A 25,525-nucleotide genomic window follows, 5' to 3' on the forward strand; every position below is an offset into this window, starting at 1 on the left:
AAAACATTCAGTCAATACAAGTATATTGTAGGTAGTAAACAGAATGGAAGAGTGTAAAAGAAGGACTCTGATTTTATACTAGCCACGGGATTGTTATCATTAGTCAGTCTTTTATTTATCCTGAGGAAATAAGGTTTGGTGACAGTTGCACCATTTTAGAGTTAAACAAATACAAATGTATACAAACAAAATGTGGTAGATCATAGAAATCATAGAGACTGAAATGAAACAACAAACAAGTTCAGTGTACCCCACAGGCATAATGTGGTGATGCATAATGACACATGTAACATGGTGACATTATCTGATCAGTCAAATGAATTACTAATATACACCTTCCTTCCTCCCTTCCTTTTTTAAATGTCCCGTTTCTAAATATTTAAAAATCTGAATATATACCTCGCCTTCTTTTGACTGCCCGCTTTGATTGGATGATGCTGCCTTGCATTGCAGCCAAATCAGCCCTTTGCTCAGTCCAAACATGGCCTTATACCCTCATACTGCATGTACCAGGCCACAGACACACAGATAAACACACTTCCATTTCATAGATTGGCCTGGGATTTCACCACGTGTAAGAATCACTCTTTCTTTCCTTGTGCTTTCACTTAAGAAAAGCCTGTTATCATCCAAATGCTGGCATCATTTCCCTGCTATACCCCGCACCGCACTAAGCATACTGTATTCATGTATCTATTTGTACTGTCTCAAAACGTCCAGCAGAATTCCTCCCATTTCTAAATCTCTGGAATGGCACGCTGAAGAATGCACACACACACACACACACACACACACACACACACACCCTCACAGGGGCTGCAGATGACTGTAGTGTGTCTAAAATAAAAGCGTGTGTCTATTTCAGTCGACGCCAGTCCAGTAATAGCACAGGCGGTGAGGAGGAGGGCTGGACACAAGTTCTAATTGCAGCCTTGTCAATTGCAGCTCTCACTTTCGGCTCGTAGAAACATGCATACTCACAGCCACACACACACACACACACACACACACACACACACACACACACACACACACACACACACACACACACACCAACACACACACACACACACACACACACACACACACACACACAGCGGGGGGTTTGTTGGCAGAAGTGCCAGTATCAGTTTTCAGCGGTCTAGTAATAGATGCCTTGTGACCAATATACACATGCACACACACAAACACACACACTCATCTGTTACTGACAATGGTAATGGCAATTTGACAAAATATTGTAAATTACTTTTATTATGGGACTTTTACGTAGCAGCTTTTGTTCTGTCCAGGTTTCCTTCTGCGTTATGATCTGAGATCAGTTGATAGAGTTTGTTTAATAAATGACACCTGGAGACATGCCGAGGCTGTCTGTCCTCCTCCTGTCCTGCTAATGACAGCCATAAAGAAGTGTTTTTGATTGTTAAAGAGCTGACTATATTTATATATACTTTTATATAACTCTATAAAGTGGAAGATGACATGGTACCTACTCATCAGGAACATGAAAAGTTTGGTTGAAAGGAGCAATGTCCTTGCATTTTGCTGACTTGCAGTGTGTACAAAAAATGTCTTGTAAAGTAGGGAAATTGTTCTCTTGATGTTCTGGTCAATCTGGAAAGTTGTTCACCAGCCAAAGGTTAAGAGAGGTGTGACACACAGCAGCAATAAAGTGCAAACCATGGCAGGACCCTACAGCTACATTTGTATTCATAGGTTGGACCAACGTTCTGCCCTTCAGCTGTCTGAGCACCTTGTGTGGCACTGTTCCAACAGCATTCATCAATCATATTTCATTGGATCTAAGTCAAGTTTTCAACTGCTTCAATAGGGACAGGATGTTTGCCAATCAGCTTCTATTGTGCAGAAAGTATAACTGAAAGTATACTGTATACTGAATCATATATAGTATGTGCCCTTTTTAAGTATAGTAGTAGGCTAAACAAGTTAAAAAGGCTATAATATTATTGAATTAACGTATTCATGCGAGGGTAGAGCTGAGTCTTGCATCGGGTCGGGTACCGCAAAAAAAGTGATTCGCGGGTGGTATTTTTGTTCCGGGTTCGGTTCTGGGTAAAACAAAGAAGATGCGGGTCGGGTCGCGGGTGTTGCATAATACATATATTACAAATCATTTAATTTAATGTTTAAATCCTCAGACCTCTCTCCCGCGGGACCGCGCATAATCATAACCTCTGCAGCGCATCAATCTGCTGCTGAGCGCGCCACATTCAAAATGGCTGAGGTGAAGCTCGGAGAATACAGCATTGTCAATCTCTCTTCCTCAAGAGCGAAATCCAACGGCTGGGAGGCTTTTGGTGTCATCCTATATGGAGAAAATAACCAACATCCCACGCTTTTTGAGCCGCAACTGCGTGTGTTAATAATTGCATGTGTTCACTGCTTATGATATGCGGGTTCGGGTCGGTTTGCGGATCTTGTGCCGACGGGTCGGTTTGCGGAACTAATTGGCAATATGTGCGGGTTCGGTATTGCACGTCGCGGGCGGGAGCGGGTCTTGAAAATCAGACCCGTGCAGGACTCTGGGGTAGAGTCTCTCCTGGTGTCCTTTCCTTTTCTCCTTCTGGAAGGAGACTAGGAAAGGAATTTAGGATGTACAGAATAGAAATGATAATGTATGTTTGCTTCACTTTTTAGTGACCCCTTGAAACATTTTTCTAAATGCTACTCGTCAATCTGAGCTCTCTCGGTCATAAAAGTCCCTCTCGGTCGACACACCGGTGAAGATGAACTTTTAGCTGGTTTTCACATAGGCCATTCTTGGCAGAGAAAGAAATATGTTATTGGTCAAATGAATGGAATTCCCCTTTCTGCTGAAAATCACTCCTCAGCTCGTGTTTCCATTTTGGTCACATTTGGACACATACCTTCCTGTGGATATTCCTGTTTTCTGATTTCTACCTCACCAGTCAATATTTCTCTCCATCCTGTTTCCTCCTGCACTTCTCTTTCACAGTCTCTGTATCATATGTGCACTTTATTACTCTCTGGATGGAAAGGTCTCCTCCCCGGAGGTCAAAGGTCAAGTCAGCCACAGAATAGCAACCATTGAGCTGGTAGATTAGGTTTACTGCTCAAGGACAATTCAGTAAAGTTGTCACCACAGTCTTTGGGACATTAGAGGACCTGTTTTTTTCCTTACAATTGTTCAAATCAAATCATAATCTCTCATAGCTGTCTTTAAGAATGTAAGAGTGTAAGAATGAGTATAAATATGAACTCTATCCTTGAGAAAAGTCTCCTAAAGTTTTCTCTTTCTGTTGCTTCTCAGGTGATCAATGTGGACGGCAGTAACAGACATATTCTGCTGGAGGACAAGCTGCCTCACATCTTTGGTTTTACTCTGCTGGGCGACTACATCTACTGGACTGACTGGCAGAGGCGCAGCATCGAGAGGGTGCACAAAGTCACGGCTGTGCGGGAGATCATCATCGATCAGCTGCCAGACTTAATGGGCCTGAAGGCCACTAAAGTGACGGAGACATATGGTAAGGAGGACAGGTTTCAGACTGAAAATAAGAGTAGAAACGGAATGAAATAGTTGTTAAAACGTTCCCTTCTTAAATGCAGGTACGAATGGCTGTGCGGAGGATAACGGCGGGTGCAGCCACCTGTGTTTCTGGTGTCGGCAGGCGGTCAACTGTGCCTGTCCCATGGGGATGGAGCTGCTGTCGGACCTGCAGACCTGCGTGGTGCCGGAGGCCTTCTTGCTCTTCACCAACAGGTACGCCTACCCGTCAGCCTGCAGTGGAGCTGAACAGATCAGCTTGCTGTTGTACTGTTCCTGCTAAATGAGCCATTCAAGTTGGCCATATACATAACAAAATATGTGTGAAAACTAGGGATTCACATCAGCCAAACATTGGCCGATGTTAGCCCTATTTTTAAATTGACATGCGCCATTGTGAGCAGCCGATGTTAATCTGTTTTTCTGGGCCATCTGACTTTTTAAAGCATTCCCAGTTTAAGTCATTCACAACACATCTCCTCCATCCTCTCTTTGAGGCGATCTCGCTATAACCTTATAGCAAGGTTTTTCTGGAGTGTTAAATAAAATCCAACTTTCAGAGGGTTGTGCCCATTTCTGATCATTTCCCTGAGAAAAATGTTTTGTAATTTCAAAGATTTTATGAAGTGGCGCTGCTGTTTCAGTCTGCAGATTAGCAGCAGAGTGCAGAAGTCTTTGCCAACAAGTTTGTCTATTCGAGGCAGACAAACAAAATCTACCTTTGTCAAATGTATTTGTTAATATTTGACGATGCCTAATGGGTAAAAGGGGCATCCGCATTGACTGCAGGGAAACAAAATCTCTCATCCACTTTGTGTGTGTTGACATAAAAAGTGAGCCCACAGGCTGTTTATATTTATACTCCATGCCCTTATAAATGCATATAAAAACATTCCATATTTGTAATATAGGCTATCTAATTGAGTAAGTAATTGACCACAAAAGGTTTGGGGAAATGTGTGCTCATTTAAGGTTAGTGTGATGAAGGGCTGAAAGAGAGTTTATATTTTGTATTTGTTTTCATGTTAAAAAAGTGGAATCATTTGGAAACAAATAAACAGAAAAACATTGGCTGAGAAATGTGTAACTGGAGCATCCCTATTAAAAATCAAATAACAATGTCAAGGGTGGGGACAACACCGAACAACATAGTTTGACTACCATTGGCATCTCCCTCTCAATCTCTTCTTATTTGTATTATCTCACACTGACACCGGCCCTGGTCTGGTGCTTTCCACTCATACTTGTCTTGTTCTGTGCCAGCAGTTGTGATTATTACAACTTGTCTACACAGGCACATGTGTTTTTCTGTTGTTCCTCTAATGCACATCGATGTCCAAACCAAAACACCCCTTCTTTAGTAATCCAGTATCCATTTACACCCATTTGTTATCAGCTTTAATTTGACTTGCACCAATACATGTCTAGACTTGTGTTTTATGCACCTGACTGTTAGGGCGGCACGATTTTGAAAATATAACTAATTGCGTTTACTCCATATTGCAATTAAGATACAATTTGTATTATTGTGCCTGTGTGAAGCAGCTCTACTAACAGCATGCTTACATGGGTACATGTTGAAGAATATTGAAGCTACACTTTTGTTTTTGTGTCTTTAATTCCTTCATTGTATAAATCTTGCCTTGGTTTCAAATCTATTTTTTTCTGAATCTCAAAACTGTTTTAGTTTGGAATTCTTAGCACGCCTCTGTCGTTTAGTCGAGGTCTTTGGCATTCAAATTGCCAAATGTTTTTTTTTTCAGGGACAACATCAGGAGTATCTCTTTGGGTACTAACAGCAACGACGTGGCCATCCCTCTGACGGGAGTGAAAGAGGCCTCTGCTCTGGACTTTGATGTCTCTGAGAGGAGAATCTACTGGACGGACATACAGGCCAAGGTGAGCGGGAGAAACGTGAAGTTTAGGTTTAACACAAATACTGTTTGATTTACGAGATTGTATTAAAAATGAATAGCGTTGTATAATGTATTTGTTAAGTATTATAGTCAGAACACATGTTATGTTTGTTGTTTACTTTCCATTCTTCAATTAAACAGTTGATTATTTGGAACTTTGTTAATTAATCACGTACTCCGTTCTCTTCCTCTCAGACTATCAGCAGAGCGTACATGAATGGCAGCTCTGTCGAACATGTCATAGAGTTCGGGCTGGATTACCCAGAAGGCATGGCGGTTGACTGGATGGGTCGTAACATCTACTGGGCTGACACTGGCACTAACCGCATCGAGGTGGCCCGGCTGGACGGACAGTATCGGCAGGTTCTGGTCTGTAAGGACCTGGATAACCCGCGCTCGCTGGACAACCCTCGCTCCCTCGCCCTGGACCCAGCCAACGGGTAGGAACACAACCATCATGTGTAAAAGCTGCTCCACATATGAGTGGGATTTAATGGAAATTCTACAGCCTGAGCACTTGGCGTCCCTTATATCTTTTTTCTTTTCAATATTAATAAAAGCATATGAGCACACATGCAGCATGTCTACATAAATACATCATTACAATAAGGTTACATGGGCAACAGAATTATTGAGATAAAGTCATTTGAAACCTAACAACAGATTACCAACTCAGTAGAAGTAATCTAAAATTTTTTTTAAAAAAACATCTAAATAAAAAAGATAATTATCTAAGAATAATAAAGAAACAATTAAAATAAAGACTAAAAAAAGGAAAATATTGCTAATTCAAAGCTGTCGTTTAAAAATGTCCGCTAAAGTAGCACTCTCATATTTCCTGGTATGGTGTTACAAAGTTTGGGAGCCGATTCCCCAATTCTTTTTTCAGGGACTTATAGAATCAGTCGAAAAGAGAATTAGTGAGAGAAGAAGGTGCCACACCAATTAAGAGCTTTGTATACAGATAGAATGATTTTAGATGAATTCTACAAGAAACAGGAGGCCAGTGCAGTGTAGCTCATAAGGGAGAAATGCGCTCTCTTTTTCTTGTTTTTGTTAAGCCTAACTGTGGAGTCCTGAATTAGCTGTAGTTTATTTGTTCCAAGTCATGCAAAAAGAGCATTAAAGCAGTCTAACCTACTGGACATCCACACATGAATGTTTACTTCCATTACATGCGAGTGTATGAGATGGAGTTTATTGCAAACAAAATCTGCAGCTCAGCAGTTTATCTCTAGCAGTGTGTGGAGGTGAGTCACTGCGAGACACCTGTTTGATGCTGGAGGTCCGGGTCAAGGCTGCGGTGCCAAACAATGACTTCATGTAGCGTGTCTCCTCACTCTGTGTGAGGGAGTGAGAGTGGAGCCATGTCACACTGTTGGTATGTAGGTACACCAGCCATAGTCCCTCCCTCCCTCCCCCTTCACCTCCAGCTGAGAGAGGGAGGACGCTCTTATAGCTGTTTGTTGATCTCTGTTCATCCCTGGCCAAAACACCCCAAGACACACTGTGTGTGTGTGTGTGTGTGTGTGTGTGTGTGTGTGTGTGTGTGTGTGTGTGTGTGTGTGTGTGTGTGTGTGTGTGTGTGTGTGTGTGTGTGTGTGTGTGTGTGTGTGTGTGTGTGTGTGTGTGTGTGTGTGTGTGTGTGTGTGTGTGTGTGTGTGTGTGTGTGTGTGTGTGTGTGTGTGTGTGTGTGTGTGTGTGTGTGTGTGTGTGTGTGTGTGTGTGTGTGTGTGTGTGTGTGTGTGTGTGTGTGTGTGTGTGTGTGTGTGGTGTGTGTGAGCGGTAAGTCCTGTGCCAGCGTGTTAAATTCACCGGTGGTATCTTAATGATGTCACGGCACAGAGCTGTCAACACTCGTGCCTGGAGGCGTCCGATGTCATTTTATGACCACATACCATGCTCACTCATTAATAAAGACAACAAAGATGTGTTCTTACACAGAACTTAACCAAACAAAAGATACAAAGTGGAAACCGGTTCAACTCCTGCTTTAGATGATCCAATAAATATTGTAACGGATACAAATCAGAATCAAAATCAAGTTTATTGCCAGGTACGTTTAAACATACAATTTGCTTTGGTGTATTATGGTGTAAAAAGTTGTGAGAGTAGGTCAAGAATATAACAATAATAAAAATAAAGTATTTTTAAGAAACTATTTAGCATTAAAAAAAAAAGACTATAGACAAGTATATACACCTAATTTAAATATACAAAATAAACAAAAAAACTTAGGATAATGAATATATGACAGAGTACAGTGTATTATATTTTAAAGTGGAGGGCTGTTGTTGCGCACATATTTTCTATATAATATGTCTATTTTATTTATATGTATAGTAAGTCTTTATATTTTAAACGCACACTTTATCTTTAATTTGATCAGCACCACGTCGCTATTATTTATTTATATGTACAATTTTAGAAAGTTTTTATATTGTCCTGCTCCTGTAAGCCAGTACAATGAAATTTGGTTTTAATAGTACACTCTGTGTCTTGTTGAAATGACAATAAAGTATGTCTAAGTCTAGTCTGTGCAGACATGTGCAAAATATATTCAGAGAGCTGAGCATGAACAACCCAGTATTGGAAAGAAGAACCACAATAACTTTGATGATAAATAGCTTGTGCGTGTGTCCCATGCTGAACCAGTTTTGTCTCTGCAGCTTCATGTACTGGACGGAGTGGGGGGGTCGGCCTCGGATAGCCAGAGCCTACATGGACGGCAGCACCATCACAACTCTGGTGGATAAAGTGGGCCGGGCCAACGGGCTCACCATCGACTATGTGGACCATCGACTGTACTGGACCGACCTCGACACATGCATGATCGAAAGCACCAACATGCAAGGTGTGGACACACACACACACACAGACACACACACACACATACACACACACCCTCACACACACATACACACACACCCTCACACACACACACACACACACACACACACACACACACACACACACACACATACACACACACCTCTGCCTCATGACCTCACTCTAGATTTTTGTGTCAGCTTGTCACTAAAAACAATTGACACAAAGAAATGTTCTTCTCAAGAAGATTTGTTGCAATGTTGTTAGTTACACTCTATGTGCACCAACAGTACGACCTTCAACTTCTGTTGAGCTGAGAACTTCCTGATACTGCCTCCCTAACTTCCAGAATTCTCCTTTCATAATCGCTAAGCTTTAAGCCCACGTCACACTGTCCCGAAATTGACACCAGATGGACACACGAATATGGAATTGTGAATTTCGCACGAAGATGGCCCCGAACTTGGTCAACAGCCAAGCAACAGCCGAAGCAAGTACGATGCCTACCGAAGGCCACACGATGGCACCCGAACCACACACAAAAATATGGTCGTAGACTTTACTGATGATTTAGAATGTATCCAGACTCAATGTAAGAGCTTGTGCCTCTTCGGGGGGTGCTAACATTTTCTAACATTCTTTACTTTCTCCGTCTTTATATGTAGATTAGAAGATATTACTTATCTCCTTCATGTTGTTTCCATAGCAACAACAACTTCCTGTCAACAGCGTAAACTCGCCTTCAAAATAAAATCATCTAAATAAAACAGGAAGTTAACCTAAATTATATTTAAGACATACAACTGCAACGAAAGTAACAAAAACAATGTAATATCCTTTTCAGTTTCACAGAACACAAATTGGGTTATTTGCATAATATGTTTACATGATTTTGTTGTGCAATAAATGCAATCTCGATGTCATCGTACTATAATACGATGGCTACACGATGGCATTGCGAGGGCTTCACGTAGTCGTGTTGCCTTCCTAAGACAATCGGGCAGCTTCTTGTTTCCTTCGTATTGTCTTCGTGAGGCGAAAAATGCCCGATGGCACCGATGATCACACGAAGTAAAGACGAAGATGACACGATTTGACAAGATGCCCTCACGCTGGCCTTACGAAGGGCAAAATGGACACACAAATTCAACACGAAAATTAACCTTCGGCAATTTTTTGGCATGCCAAAGATTTTGCCACCGCTCACGAAGTTGCTGAGAAACTCCACCGGCGGTCATACGATGGCTTAAGATGCCCTCACGAATAGCCCAATGTTGTTACAATCAGAGCCGAATTTGAACATTTCCTTTATCGTGTGTCCATCTGGTGTCAATTTCGGGACAGTGTGACAGGAGCTTAACCGCCCTTTTCTCCTGTCTGCGTTTAAATATGCAACGCAAACTCTACTCCTCGTCTTTCACTCTGCTGACTGTATGCTCTCTGTAGGACTGACTGAACTTTCTTGCAAGAAATAAAATACCTCAAGGAATGGTTTAATTGTTTTATCCACATAGCGGTGGTGACATGCAGTGATGCGAACATGATGTAGTTAGTTTTTAGCCTAACAAAATCGCTTTACTTCTGAAGATAACATTTACGCTTCAATTATCACACAACTATGTTAAAATGTAGAGATTATCCTGCTAAACAAAACATGTTCAGCGGTTTAATGACTGAAAACTGCAGTCATTAAACCGCTCTTAAAAAAGAATAATCTAGATGCTTCAGTAATGAACAATTACAGGCCCATATCAAACCTCCCATTTTTAGGTAAAATCATTGAAAAAGTTGTTTTTCAACAGAAACCTGCAGGTCCGCTGCAACTCGTCTCTTACTACTTTTAAATCCAGGCTAAAGACTTTTATTTTTGCCGCTGCTTTTAACAATTGTGCACATGGTTTAGGTGTCCGGGACCCTAAGAAGTGTTAAAAATAGGAGTCAGGAGGACCCTATCGAAGTGTTAAAAATATGAGTCGGGGACCCTATCGAAGTGTTCAAAATAGGAGTCAGGGGGACCCTATCGAAGTGTTCAAAATATGAGTCAGGGGGACCCTATTGAAGTGTTAAAAATAGGAGTCAGGGGGACCCTATCAAAGTGTTCAAAATATGAGTCGGGGACCCTATCGAAGTATTCAAAATATGAGTCGGGGACCCTATCGAAGTGTTCAAAATATGAGTCGGGGAGACCCTATTGAGGTGTTAAAAATAGGAGTCAGGGGGACCCTATCAAAGTGTTAAAAATAGGAGTCAGGGGGACCCTATCAAAGTGTTAAAAATAGGAGTCAGGGGGACCCTATTGAAGTGTTAAAAATAGGAGTCAGGGGGACCCTATCAAAGTGTTAAAAATAGGAGTCTGGGACCCTATCGAATTGTTAAAAATAGGAGTCAGGGGGACCCTATCGAAGTGTTAAAAATAGGAGTCGGGGACCCTATCGAAGTGTTAAAAATAGGAGTCAGGGACCCTATCGAAGTGTTAAAAATAGGAGTCGGGGACCCTATCGAAGTGTTAAAAATAGGAGTCAGGGGGACCCTATTGAAGTGTTAAAAATAGGAGTCAGGGGGACCCTATCAAAGTGTTAAAAATAGGAGTCTGGGACCCTATCGAAGTGTTAAAAATAGGAGTCAGGGGGACCCTATCGAAGTGTTAAAAATAGGAGTTGGGGACCCTATCGAAGTGTTAAAAATAGGAGTCAGGGACCCTATCGAAGTGTTAAAAATAGGAGTCAGGGACCCTATCGAAGTGTTAAAAATAGGAGTCAGGGACCCTATCGAAGTGTTAAAAATAGGAGTCAGGGACCCTATCGAAGTGTTAAAAATAGGAGTCAGGGGGACCCTATCGAAGTGTTAAAAATAGGAGTCAGGGACCCTATCGAAGTGTTAAAAATAGGAGTCAGGGACCCTATCGGAAAGGAGAAAAACGAAGAATAGGGCAAGAAATTAGTGTAAAGAGCAAAGGATCATATTTTAAACTGCACTGTAACTTTTATTCATGCATTTTTTTCTTTTAATGTTTATTTTATTATCTTTGCTTTTTAATGACTGTTTTTAAATGCCATTTTCTGAATGTCTTTAATTTTTGTAAAGCACTTTGAATTGCCTTGTGTTGAAAGGTGCTATATAAATAAACTTCCCTTGCCTTGCCTTACCACTGATATTATTTTCTGCCATAATAATCCAATAAATCCCATTGTTTTTTGACGAGGTAACTCAGTTAAACATGGTTTAGCTGCGTGTAATGTTGTACACACAAATAAACTACGTGTACGTGTATACCAATCTCTAAGGATGATGTAAGTGTTGCTTGATGTTTTGATATTGAAGAGCAGGTGTAATCATGTTGTGGTATGTTGTGCAGGGCTTCAGAGGGAGATCATCGTGGACGATCTGCCTCACCCCTTCGGCCTCACCCAGTACCGGGACTTTATCTACTGGACCGATTTTAACCTGCGCAGTATCGAGCGGGCAGACAAACGCAGTGGACTCAACCGCACTGTGGTGCTGCAGGTATTAGCTTAAATATGTCTTTTACCATTATTTGCTGATTACGTGCTCTTTCAAAAATTTTATTTAAAATCTGGGGGACACACTTGAACAGTTGGGTTGTTAATTTTATATGAGGGGAATGTTTTTGCTGGAAAAGTACTTTAGTATTATATGATCATAGAATATTATATTATCCTGTTTTTTATCACTAACAAACACATGGAAGATCTTTTTGATTTAGTAATGTGTTAATGAGGAGCCAATTTTAGTAGTAGTATTTATATATTAGTAGTACAGTTCTGTAATTAGTAGTTTCAGTGTTAACAAATGTAATGGACTAAAAAGTATAATATTTGCTTCCAAAATGTTGTGGAGTCAAATTATAGAACATAACATTGAAATACTCAAATAAGATACAATTATGTCTAAATAGTACTTAAGTATGGTACTTGAGTAAATGTACCTTGTTACTTCCCACCACTATATTTAAGGCATTCACGGTTGTTCCCTCACTGTCCTCAGGGCCAGCTGGAGCTGATGCTGGACATCCTGGTGTTCCACTCCTCCCGTCAGGAGGGCACCAACGAGTGTTCCCATAACAACGGTAACTGTGCCCATCTCTGCCTGGCCACGCCCGCTGGGGCCCAGTGCCGCTGCGCCTCCCACTACACTCTGAACCCTGACGGACGGAACTGCAGCTGTAAGTAAAGACGAGAGAAACTCAAGCATGTTTTCTGTCTGTAAATACGGGAAAGAAACATCCCCTCCTTTAATAAGTCTACTCCAAGTGTCAGTTGAAATGGTCAGTAAAATACAGAACTGCTGTTCTCAAACTAAATCTGTGATTCAAATAATTGCAGAGAGTTTGCAACAGAAATAAAATACTAGGTTAAGTAAATAACCTCAGTTGCCTCTTGCCAAACAGCTGGCGAACACTATGCAAAGGTCAACACACACATTGCATTACATTTGATTTAGTTTATGCTTTTATCCAAAGTGACCGGATACAATTTTAAACAAGAAAAAATCCTAAGTACATTAGCTTTAAATAAGGCAAATTATTGTTGGTGCTTCTGCGTTGGCTTCAACTGAGCCAAACCTTTCTAAGTGTAAAATATAAGCATAAGTGAAAATTTTATATATGTATTTATTTTATGCCAAGAAGCAGCTGAAACAAGTGTTTTTTCAGTCTGAAGCAGAAGATTTGCAGACTTTCAGCTTTCCCGATCTCAGTCTCACACACACACCAAGCCACAAAAATGTATAAAACATACACACATACCTCATTCACACCAACGGTGTTTCAGGGCTGGTTCGGAGCTGGAGCTTGAAAAGCACCGGGTTTTCCTGTTCACACCGCAGCGGAGCAGCCTCTTAGCTCCGGAATCCGGTTAATTTCGAGCACCAAAAAATTGTCCGGCCAGAGCAAAAGCACCACATGCGTCACGCTTACGTCGAGGCGGGGGCGGGGGCGGGATCAACTCCTGAACAACAACAAAAAGCCTGCGTTTTATCCAGTTTGTACACAACGATGGAGAAACGTAACAAGCAGCAGTGGTCCACTGAAGAGACCAGCTACCTACTGGGAATCTGGTCTTCTGAAGAGGTACAGAGGAAGCTGGAGCACAATCGGCCATTGTTGTTGTTGTCGGTGTGAGCTGTGAGGGGTTTCGCGCGGTTTGGCTTTATGAAGCAGGCACGCAAACGGTTACGTCATGACGCAAACGATGACGCAATGACGCAGCACCAGTCGGACTCTGGGCAGTGTGAAAAGAGCCGGAGTTAAACCGAAGAACCGGTTCTGAACCTGAAAAGCTCTAGCACGGAGCTTGAACCGGAGTTGCGTTGGTGTGAATGAGGTAACAGAATACTCTTCCTTAGCTCTCTCTTGGGACCCTCAGAGCAGTTTTAGCAGTTCTGATGGGATGATGTGTGTTTGTGTGTGTTTAGACTTTGCCTTCTGTGTTTTAAACCAGCGTGTTTGTATTTCACAAGATGCATATGGCAAACTGCCATAATACAAAACACTGTGTTCTCTTCTCCATCTCTCACACATCCTCTCTGCCCCTCTGTCTGCAGCCCCCTCCAGTTTCCTGCTCTTCAGTCAGAAGGCCAGCATCAGCAGGATGGTGTTGGGAGAGCAGAGTCCGGACATCATCCTGCCCATCCACGTGCTGAGGAACGTCCGGGCGGTCAGCTACGACCCTCTGGACCGCCTGGTGTACTGGCTGGACGGACGACAGAACATACGCAGGGCCCGGGACGACGGAGCCATGGTAACACTGCCCCGATACTCTGAATGTTCACACAGCAACATGTTTTTCCTTGAGTTGAGATGTTTGCCATGGTTGAAACATACAAACTAACAGTACACAAGTCCGTACCTTCAACAATAATAAAATGTACATATAAGCTGAGGATGAGGCCTACAACAGAATTTCCCTCAGAGCACTAATGGTCATCCTCATCAAACAAAGTGGATAACAGAGGATTCTCCTCACTGAGACCTAAACTAATGGTGGAATAATCTGGTTTTTATCAGTTGGATTTACTGTAAATTATATATCGCATCAAGTGTTGAAACACCCACTTGCAAAATTCTATGATACTTGAGTTTACAGGTTGTATTAATTTAATTAATTGATTTGATAGACAATCAGCAAATAGTCTAATGGTAAATACATACATATTTGTTATGTTAATTATAGACATCTGTTTTCAAACTCTGCCAAAACAAATCTTACACAAAGGCATGGCTGCGGTAATTATTTTACCTTATCTATTTGTTTAAAAATGTTGGCCTGTTATCGTAGTATCACCGACTAAATGAACAGATGGAGACTCATCATACCAGTAGGATAACTGTAGAAGGGTTAATGTCTTCCCCTGGCAAGTTAAACTCCATATATTTAAATAAGTAAATAAATAAATGTTGCTCTGTTAACAACATTCTATAAAGACGTTTAAGTCCTTTCAGAGGCAACTAGACACCGGTCTGAAACGAGGGGTTACGTATGGTAACCCTTGTTATATAAGCACAGGCGGAGCCCTCTACTGGACTCTATGGGTACTACCCCTTGATCATATCATGCAAGCATTCATCCACTGAGACTTCTATAACCGTAGCCGGCCCCGGGGCGGGCCTACCTGAATGCGCGTGCATCTCACCGTATAAAAGGAGGCCTCACCTCCTGACTGTCATCCTACACCTCTCTTCAGCGAGCGGCATAGGACAGACAGTGCCCTGAGTAGAGGGCTCCGCCTGTGCTAATATAACAAGGGTTACCATACGTAACCCTTCGTTATATCTCTCACAGGCGTTTCAGTCTGTATACACACGCTGTCGTCCAACAACAACACTGTTCCATCTCACTGCCCCTGACCGGCTTCCTGGTTAGCAGCCGCTGAGTCCCCAGCCCTGTATGGGCTCACTGCACCACCTCTCCCGAGTCCCTAAGGAGCACGGGGAGAGCGCAAGTGCCCCATGTCCCACACTCAGACACGCTTACCTCGTGAAGAGCGTGTATGGACTATGATGTGGAGGGCTCTCCCCTCCTGCCCTAAAGCAGGGGGAAAGAGTCCTCCAGCCCCTTATGGGCCCAGTGCGCGCCACGGGGAGGGGGTCAGATGCCCACTGACCACAGCCCCCCCCCCCCTCCTCACTTTGGGTACTGCACGTTGTGATGTGCACTCAGGTAAACGGCAAGCAAATCATGTTTTGTCCAAATAACCATAACCCTACACAGCTTCATAGAAAAATGAAGTAGATGCAGTTTAATAGATTATCTTCAGTTTAAGACAGAGCCTGCCCAAACTCACAACGAGTCAGATGTTGAACTTGTGTCCTCGCTGTGTGTCTCCAGTCTTCCATGATCGTGAGCAGCAGTGTTCAGCCAGCGGACAACCAGCTCCATGACCTGAGCCTGGACCCCTACAGCCGCCACATCTACTGGACCTGTGAGACCACCAACACCATCAACGTCCAGAGGATGGACGGCCACACGGTGGGCGTGGTCCTGAAGGATGACACCGACAAACCCCGGGCCATCGTGGTCAACGCTGAGAAAGGGTGAGCTTATATGTGTTGGTTTACAAAAATAAAACAAAATGAATGACGTCTAATGGGGGATTTGAAATGTATTGCTGTGAACTCACTTGTGTGCACCCCCCCTGCAGGTACATGTATTTCACCACAGTGCAGGACCGCTCGGCTAAGATCGAAGGAGCCTCTCTGGACGGTACGGAGAGAGAGTCTCTGTTCACCACCGGACTCATCAGGCCCGTGGCTCTGGCTCTGGACAACAAAATGGGAAAACTGTTCTGGGTCGACGCAGACCTCAAACGCATCGAGAGCAGCGACCTGACAGGTAACCATCAACAGAAAAAATCCAATAAAGTATATAAATATTAGCATGTTAATGCACCGATACAATGACTTAAGTGAAGCACTCCCAGAAATGTTGAATATTTACATAGTATGACAAGCAAGGGACAATACAGTATGTTTACATGTTTACATGTTTTAAATAAGATGAAATATGTAAAAAAGTGAAGTAATATGCAGCGAGAACGTTTTCTTTTGCCACAACTTCCTTCTACTAATTAATATGACGGCACATAGTTACATAGTCCATCCAATGAATCAACAGCATCAATCACTATCAGTTAGATTACAAAAATGCCTTTAAATAAAGTGAAGAAAGATATTTTATATAGTTTGACACTGTTTGTAACTTTAGTAGACTGTCAGCTGTCTGTTACAGTTCAAACACATTTTTTCTGTTATAGGATTTAGATGCAGGTACGAGTGAAATGAAAAGACCACACTCCCATGGTTTATTCATAGACACATGCAGCTACATTGCAAACAAAACTAGAGATTTAGTGAAGCCAGGCCTCACACAGATCGATAGTATGTGTTGAGTTGAGACCAAGGAACACAGAGGCACTGCAGCACTGCATTGCGGGTGAAAAGTATTCTGTTGGTGACACTGTTCATGTAACAAAACCTCTGTATTTATTTACTTGGCTTATCCAACCACAGCCATAGAAATTCAAACAGTATATGTTAGGAATAAGAAATGTCAATACAAAAATGTGAGAGATGTATTTGTGGTTGGAATCATTGGGCCTCATTCAAGAACATGTTTGTGTTGTTCTCTCAACCATCTTACTGTTTCTATGAGGTTTGCTCTCACTGCGTTCTCCCTTGTTGTTAATCACTCAACATGAAGCAGTAGAAAATCACAAAGCAAGTTGAGCAGTGTCAGCAGGGATAGTGGTGTGCAGCTGCTGACTGTTTGTCATCAGAGCAGAGCAGTGGTTTCACATGAAGTTGAAGGGTAAGGCAAAGCTGTCCACTATATGAAAGCTGGTCAAGAGGATGAGATACATATTAGACAAGAGAGAATCACAGCCTACATTGGGGGATGTTTCAATTTCTGTGCAACTGAGGAGGATGCTTCACACATGAAAAATAATATACAAATATATATATATATTCTAATATAATATAATATCTAAAATATGCAAGGAGATATTACAAGATCATTAAAAAAAACCTCAGTTATTTTGCCAGACAGTATGACAGAATGTTGATTTTGCATTGCGCTTGTTTAATGTTTTTATGATTTATTTTGGTATTGTAATTCAATTTCAAATTAATAAACTTTTGACCGTTAAGTCAGGTGAGTCTCATACACGTCACATAATCTAATTTGTTTAAACGATTAGGTCTCCATCGTCAGAGGGCACTGACATGTTTATTTTTCATACGCAAAATGATCCGCTTTGTGCGTAACTTGATCATAATTAAAAAACATGTATAATTTAAAAGATCCTTATCAATAATATTAGTATAGTTAGATAGCAGAAGTATTCTTTTTTATTTAATTGAATTGGTGGAATTATTTTCTTATTCTAATGACATCGTTCCATCTACTCCAGGAGCCAATCGCATCGTCCTGCAGGACTCCAACATCCTGCAGCCGACGGGGGTTACTGTGCTGGGAGACCACCTGTACTGGATCGACCGGCAGCAGCAGATGATCGAGAGGGTGGACAAACTGACCGGAGACGGGCGCACACGCATTCAGGGCCGCATCTCCTACCTGACCTCCATCCATGCTGTGGAGGAGATGGACCCACAGGAGTTTGGTACGGACCCCCATCGCTTACTCACATTTACAAAATAATTGATTGATTGACTGTTTGAGTGGGGCTTTGTTCAGGTTGTGTTTTGGCAGGAAAGTGTGTAATGACTTCTTCCTCTCTCCAGCATCCCATCCATGTTCTCGCGACAACGGCGGCTGTTCTCACATCTGCATCGCTAAGGGAGACGGCACCCCCCGCTGCTCCTGTCCCATGCACCTGGTGTTACTGCAGGACCTGCTGCACTGTGGAGGTGAGACACAAAGACACCCTCAGCATTATGGTGCAGTCCATACCAGGGTCGCTCCACATTCTCTTTCCTTTGGGCTGAAATCATTCTGATGTTGACAGATAAAGTCCCAAGGCTCGCCAGTGTCCAGTCCGGGAGGGGGATAATGTCCTCATTAAGGAGATACTCTTCGTTTACATGAAAATAAACAGCAGCGATGGATAAAAGTCTGTGTAATGAGCAACTATGTGGTCAATTGTAAATGGATCTCATTTATATAGCACTTTTCCAGTCTTTCCGACACTATCTCCTGAAGTATTTGTTTAAGGCCCAACCCAAACTACTTCCTGTCCCCTCTGCCTGTCTGACTGTAGAGGGATCTCTGTTGCCTCCTAATGTGTCCTCTCTCTCTCTGTCAGAGCCCCCCACCTGCTCCACAGAGCAGTTCACCTGCTCCACAGGAGAGATCGACTGCATCCCCATGGCCTGGCGCTGCGACGGCTTCCCAGAGTGTGACGACAGCAGCGACGAGGAGAGCTGCCCCGTCTGCTCCTCCCATCAGTTCCAGTGTGACAAAGGAGGCTGCATCGACGCTCAGAGGCGCTGCAACGGGGAACCTGACTGCGCCGACCACTCTGATGAGCAGGACTGTGAGAGTAGGTTCACACCGGGACACACTGGAACTGAGAATGTTAGCTCAGTAAACGTTCATCCATAAAGTGGTTTTATCACTAATACATATAAATAAAGTTTAGAATCAGCATCAGACACTCTTATAATAACCATAGAATAATTGGGCCCAATGCTAAAAACTTGTTTCCTTACTTTTATAAAAACAGCTGCATATTATTTGTATTGTTTACTTTTTGTTTGAAGTAAGTCCAGTTATACATTTTTGGGAGAGCACTATAAGTACATGTTTATACATTACAATATAGTTAATGAAATGTACAATCCATGTTTTGACACCGTTAGCAATCACTAAGCTAAGGCTGCAGGATTTTGAAAAAAATGACTGATTTATTAATAACGGTAATTGCAATTGCCAACTAATTTCCGGGGGAATGTCTTTTATGTCTTTATTATGATCCCCATTAGCACTAGCATGAGCATTGGCTATTCTTTCTGGGGTCCTCACACACACAAAACATACATAAAGATACTTACAACAAAATTAAAACAAAACAGCTGATCATTTCATGCAATTTGCAGTGCTGTATGAATTGAAAAATAAATTGGTCATCCAATTATCGCCATCCTAAGGCCAAACAAAAAGTAAATACAAATAAGTGTACATAATAATATATGCATTGCATACATAGCCACAGGCACAGTTCAAATGTACTTTATAATACTTAAATACTTTTTTTGCTACCTTTTGAAACGTACTTGAGAAGGTTCCTGAATGATATGGACGGGTAAAGAGTTCCAGCTGACCATGGCTCTGTACATGACTGTTTTCTGTCCCTTATTTGATTTAGATTTGGGTAATACAAACCTTCCTTCTATTGTATGTCGTGTTTGATAGTTGGGCATACTGCGCTATAAACCTTTGTGATAATATATGTGGTGAGTGAGTCACTGTAATATTTCTGACAAAATGTAACTAAATATAAGTTGACCTCTGTCTGACACTTAGCCATTTCAGTGTCTCCAGCATTTCAGGTACTCTGGTTCTGCAGGAGCACTGCAGTGCACATCGTGCTGCCTTATTTTGTGCCACTTGTAGTTTGTTTAAGTCTTTTTCTGCAGCACTAGACCATATAACCAAACAATAATCAAGCTGCGACAGAACCAGAACTTGTCTACTGACATCCATTGGCAATTATTTTTACAATTATTTTTACAAGTGACACACCCCTTCCCATTTTACATACAACATTATCAATAGACCAAGATAATTTATGATCCAGGGTGTTGGAGATGTAAAGGGATAACTGGTCCGCTTTTCAAATCTCCGCGCGTCCCTATCAAGCTGGTTATAATACAGGAAGGAATCCAGAGCTACCAAGTAACCGTTAAACAATAATCTACTTTAATGGTAATATGACAATGCAATACAATCATTACAATACAACATAATATATTACAATTATATTGTAATGTTTAAGGAGTATGCCGGCCCACTCCTGCCCTGGTTCGCGTGCTGCGGAGATCCTTTCGGTCCTGGCAGCATGTGAAGAGAGGCCGAACGCCAGGGATCAACAGGAGATATACCAGAATAAGAAGGAGGGGTTAGGGGTTAGGTCAGCTGGTCATCTTTTCAGGTCATCTCATTGGGAGACGCAAAATATGCTGTATCACAGTGACTCAGCGCTGGCCAGCAGAAAACCAAACAGGCTCACTTTACAACAAAAGGACCATTGTCTTTCTTATCTGTGTGACTCAATTCTCAAGGCCTGCATACCTACACCTCCCCCACAGAGCAATAAAACCCTGTTTACTCCAACCAGCCCAGAATGTTTATAGCCATTTTTAGTCCTTACATTTATGAAAGGATAAAACAGAGAAATCAATATAAAACACAAACACAGGTATTGTTTGAACAGTATTCACTTAACTGCTACTATTGATAACCACCAGAGAAACCCAAAGGACCTCTCTTAATATCTATCTGGAATTTGCAACAAGACTTTCTGCCATTTCAAATGTAACACACTTCTTAAATATCAGATGATAATACTCTTCAATCCCCCTTTGTATCTCTTTCTCCAGAGATAAACTTAAACAAGGCATTTTGAAAGATACCCACTGTCATTCTTTTCTACTGTGTCCGTCCCCCAAACATTGTATAAATCCATCCGAAGCTGGTATTTAGAGTACTTGAAACCTTCATGGAGACAGAACACCACTTTCCATTTTTACTTCTTTACCAGGCTAGTTACATGATGTTGTCTAAATTAAATTCTGTCTCAATACACTACTATGTTTTAGCTTTAACTGTAATATGTTCTTTCTACATTTCAAACCTCAGTTACTCTAATGTCTGTTAAAATATTACAAAATTGTTTCATTATCACAGGTCAACTTCTTCGGTATTCTATTCTGGAATTACATCTCTCACAGTAGCCCCTTGGCCACTGCTTCTGTGTTACCTGTTATAATTCAAATCAATATTTAGAATTCATCAAACAGTATCTTATCCCCAGATATGGAGCAGGTTAATTACATTCAATGCTCAGTTTGAACATCTGGGTTGGGGCGGAAGGTTTCTGTCAATCCTTAAAAGAAACATTTAAATTGTGAATTTTACAGCCATGTTGACATTTATACATTATACTCACTCCCCCCTTTTTACACATGAAATCATGTGTAACAAAAGCCTGTAATGGGAGGGGAACAAAAACTGTCAGGTAATTGGTTAGGGACATAACGAACATTATTTACAATTTGACATCCATTATCATTATTTCCACAGTAAACACTTCAGTGAAAAGAAGTGTTCCTCTCCGTCCTTCAGGCCTAAAAGAAACAGAATCTTCAGATTTTAGTTTTACATTTGCAAACCGCCAACTCATGTGGGAGTAAAATATAATCAAGTAGATTAGAAACGGGTCACATGTGCGGTTTCCCCTTTTTGTGGATTTTTTAGGAAACCTCTCGTTTCCCTTGGAGCTCCAAAATAATATGTTAGTCCAAAAACATGCTTGGTTAGTTATTGTTTTAGAATCATGCAGTTACACTGATCACATGCCGGCATTCATTCACACTCACACTGTCTGGTTGTCATGTCAGGTTTGGTCAGGTACACCCCAGAGTCAGTCATCCACAGTGCCTTGTCAAGTTACACTGTCGGTCAGGGTCAAAGGTCATTTGGTCTCGGTCTTTTGGCCATGTCATGCTCTGCAGAGTCTTTTCAGAGGTATTTCAGTATTCACGATTTCAACTATGATTTTCAAGATGGTTCTAACTTTTCATTGGGACTTCTGCCTCCCACTTTTCCTGAAACTTGGTACAAAACTCACTTTCTTAGAGTACTACTACTACTGCAATTCATTTACACCTAATTAGTATTAAAATGTCTAATGATCTATTTCAGAAACTTGTGTACATAACTATTATCTTGAGTCAAAACATTACTAGGATCTGTGTCGCTCTGCATTTCATAGCTCATTATACTCATTTATCTTTAATTCTGGTCTACTTAAAAAACAATGTTAAACTCTTTAGCAGTGTGTGGAACCTTGGGTGTCCGAACATGCAACAATTACTCCCTCCTTTATCAAGGATTTAAAACAGAAGTCGTTTTATATTTCCATCTTAAAGCCCTCCTATGGTAATAACTATGCTACAATGGTGAAATCAACACTTTAGATTGGAATTTTATATGTGGCTTGGCACCAGCTCTCCCTTTAACATTATTTGTCTTATAGAGTGGTTCCTAAAACTATCCTTTTAATGGTGATCAATATTGTAACAAATGAGATCACTACTTTATTCACACGTGAATAAAAATCTAACATGATGAAAAGATTGAAGAATATGGTTCTACTCTGTCATGTCTTCCCCTTTATCCCTCAGTGTGTTTTAGGATGATTCTCATTCTACTTCAAGTTATTTAAATGTGCGTTTTGTGAATAAGTGTGTTTATGTGTAAACTCACTCATTCCCGTTCTCCTTTTCTCCTCCCCTGGTTTTCTCAAGCCGTGACCCCGGCCTCCTCACTTCTAATCGACCATGCCAACTCCTCTGATTCTGTCTTCTCTTCAGTCCATCAGCTTTTGAATCCATCCGCTGTAACCCTTTGAGGCAGCCCTTGGCCCAGTCACATCTGCAGCCCCCATCATGCCACTGTTGTTGCACTGCTTTGCATTTCATCTCCTCCTTTACAGTCTCTCTGCTGTTTTTATGGAGGGCGGATTCTGCTCTCATGTCTATTGTGCCAAATCTCGTGGCTCAGCTTGGAACTTCATGCCCTGTCTGAGGGACTGATGAGAGTATCTCTCTGTATGTCAGCATGCTGTTTGGTTCTGGATGCCACAGGTGGAGATAGTTTTGGCTGCAGTCTTGTTGTTGTTGTTGTTGTTGTTTCAGCTCTGGTTCTCTGTCTGTTCGATGGAGAAGGAGGAGTCTCCTGTTGGGTTAGGTCTTTTGTCTGCTTGGAGGGTCGGGATCGTAGCCTTTCTAACTCAGAGGGGGAGTCCAGGTCTCGGGACGCATTACCTATAAGAAGTCTAGCACACTGAGGTTAAATAAGTCCAACCCTTTCAACTCTGTCTCTGTCTAATCATACTATCTGTCTTAGTTGTTAAATGCCATCTAAACAACATAATTAATGTCTACTAATGATATTACAAAAACTTACTCTAAAAATTGTTTCATCCATTGCTACATATTCACCCAACACAACTCTGAAATACTTACATGTTACCAGCATCACATATTCCACACACTACGAAAGAACATCTCCATATTTTGGTAATATGACAATGCAATACAATCATTACAATACAACATAATATATTACAATTATATTGTAATGTTTAAGGAGTATGCCGGCCCACTCCTGTCCTGGTTCGCGTGCTGTGGAGATCCTTTCGGTCCTGGCAGCATGTGAAGAGAGGCCGAACGCCAGGGATCAACAGGAGATATACCAGAATAAGAAGGAGGGGTTAGGGGTTAGGTCAGCTGGTCATCTTTTCAGGTCATCTCATTGGGAGACGCAAAATATGCTGTATCACAGTGACTCAGCGCTGGCCAGCAGAAAACCAAACAGGCTCACTTTACAACAAAAGGACCATTGTCTTTCTTATCTGTGTGACTCAATTCTCAAGGCCTGCATACCTACACCTCCCCCACAGAGCAATAAAACCCTGTTTACTCCAACCAGCCCAGAATGTTTATAGCCATTTTTAGTCCTTACATTTATGAAAGGATAAAACAGAGAAATCAATATAAAACACAAACACAGGTATTGTTTGAACAGTATTCACTTAACTGCTACTATTGATAACCACCCGAGAAACCCAAGGGACCTCTCTTAATATCTATCTGGAATTTGCAACAAGACTTTCTGCCATTTCAAATGTAACACACTTCTTAAATATCAGATGATAATACTCTTCAAGGGTTATACCTAGCAATTTTGTCTCCTTGACCTGTTCAACTTGAATATGGTTTAAATGTAATTGCAATTTGGGTTCACCTTTTAACTGATGATTTGATCCTATTATTAAAGATTTTGTTTTTCCAGCATTAAGTACCAACTTATTATTTATGACCCCCTTTGATGTCAATTGTAGATCTTAATTCATAACATTTGTCGACTCTCTTATAGTCGATGCTGTATAATATATTGTTGAGTCATCTGCATACATTACAATTTTAGCTTTTTCTAACACTAATGGTAGGTCATTTGTAAAAATAGAAAATAAAAGTGGTCCCAAACAACTACCCTGAGGTACTCTGCAAGTGACTGTCTTCATCTTTGACAGACTTCCATTAAAAAAGAAATTAATCATCATTCACAGATACATTTAATTAAATGATAAAAAGTGTCATTTTTTGAAGGGGGTCTGTACTAGGGCTGCACGATTTGGAAAAATAATCTAATTGCGATTTTTCTGACAGATATTGCGATTCGATTTGCGATATTTGTTTTTAAGCGACCCAACGGATGTTTATTGTAAAATGCGGCCATATCTCCGGCTAGGAAGGTCGTATCAACATGCTCCCGTCTCTAGCACCCCCGCAGCCCGAGCTACGAGTGAAAGAACTAAACTTACATGAAACTTCCGTTGGGTTGCTTTAAAGTCACGCTTCAGTTTAAGATTCACCCTGTAATAGATGTAAAACATGTGATGGAGCATTACTAACCTGACTCAGATGGTTTGTTTCACCAAACCATCTAGGAAAGCTCCATTGGAAGCCATTTGGAAAAGTATTTCAAAAATACTTGGCAGGTGATTGGATCTATCTGTCTATCACCTTCTATCATGGGCCACTTCTGATTGGTTAACAATGACTGGTACATGTGGAGCACAGCACTTCTGATTGATGTGGATGACTGACACACAAGAAGAACACAACAAAAAACACAAACATTAAAAAAATCGCAGGCTTTGCGATTTGATAATCGCATCATTTAAAATCGTGATTTCGAGTTTGAAATCGATTAATCGTTCAGCCCTAATCTGTACCAAGGATTTTTTATGAAGTCTGTGGAATACCGTTTGTAGGCAGGACTTCCCTACAGCTCCACAATACTTTATTTAGATATTTTCACATTTGCCAAAAATTACTTAATGGAATTTAGATAGCATTATTAAATATTGCGATTCTGATAACATTTAAATTAGCTTGCAGTCCTACTGGATATATAAATGATTAATTATATAACTTTTGATGAAATGGAGCTGGAGGCTTTTCTCCAACATGTCAAAACTGACG

The 25,525-nt window shown here is 41.3% G+C and overlaps 1 protein-coding gene across 1 annotated transcript in view; it reads left to right on the top strand.

Annotated features, from left to right (window-relative positions):
- The window catches only part of lrp5 (low density lipoprotein receptor-related protein 5), an 84,777-nt gene that overhangs the window by 52,940 nt on the left and 6,312 nt on the right, over nucleotides 1–25,525 (top strand). Inside the window, exons 12-24 of the mRNA XM_034196256.1 lie at nucleotides 3,293–3,509; nucleotides 3,592–3,745; nucleotides 5,293–5,428; nucleotides 5,641–5,885; nucleotides 8,115–8,299; nucleotides 11,630–11,778; nucleotides 12,280–12,457; nucleotides 13,837–14,033; nucleotides 15,621–15,826; nucleotides 15,934–16,124; nucleotides 17,704–17,913; nucleotides 18,035–18,160; nucleotides 18,556–18,792. Coding sequence (XP_034052147.1) covers nucleotides 3,293–3,509; nucleotides 3,592–3,745; nucleotides 5,293–5,428; nucleotides 5,641–5,885; nucleotides 8,115–8,299; nucleotides 11,630–11,778; nucleotides 12,280–12,457; nucleotides 13,837–14,033; nucleotides 15,621–15,826; nucleotides 15,934–16,124; nucleotides 17,704–17,913; nucleotides 18,035–18,160; nucleotides 18,556–18,792 — 2,431 coding nt within the window. The remainder of the gene's footprint in view (nucleotides 1–3,292; nucleotides 3,510–3,591; nucleotides 3,746–5,292; nucleotides 5,429–5,640; nucleotides 5,886–8,114; nucleotides 8,300–11,629; nucleotides 11,779–12,279; nucleotides 12,458–13,836; nucleotides 14,034–15,620; nucleotides 15,827–15,933; nucleotides 16,125–17,703; nucleotides 17,914–18,034; nucleotides 18,161–18,555; nucleotides 18,793–25,525) is intronic.

The sequence above is a fragment of the Gymnodraco acuticeps genome, unplaced genomic scaffold (assembly GCF_902827175.1).
Source record: "Gymnodraco acuticeps unplaced genomic scaffold, fGymAcu1.1, whole genome shotgun sequence".
Lineage (NCBI taxonomy): Eukaryota > Metazoa > Chordata > Actinopteri > Perciformes > Bathydraconidae > Gymnodraco > Gymnodraco acuticeps.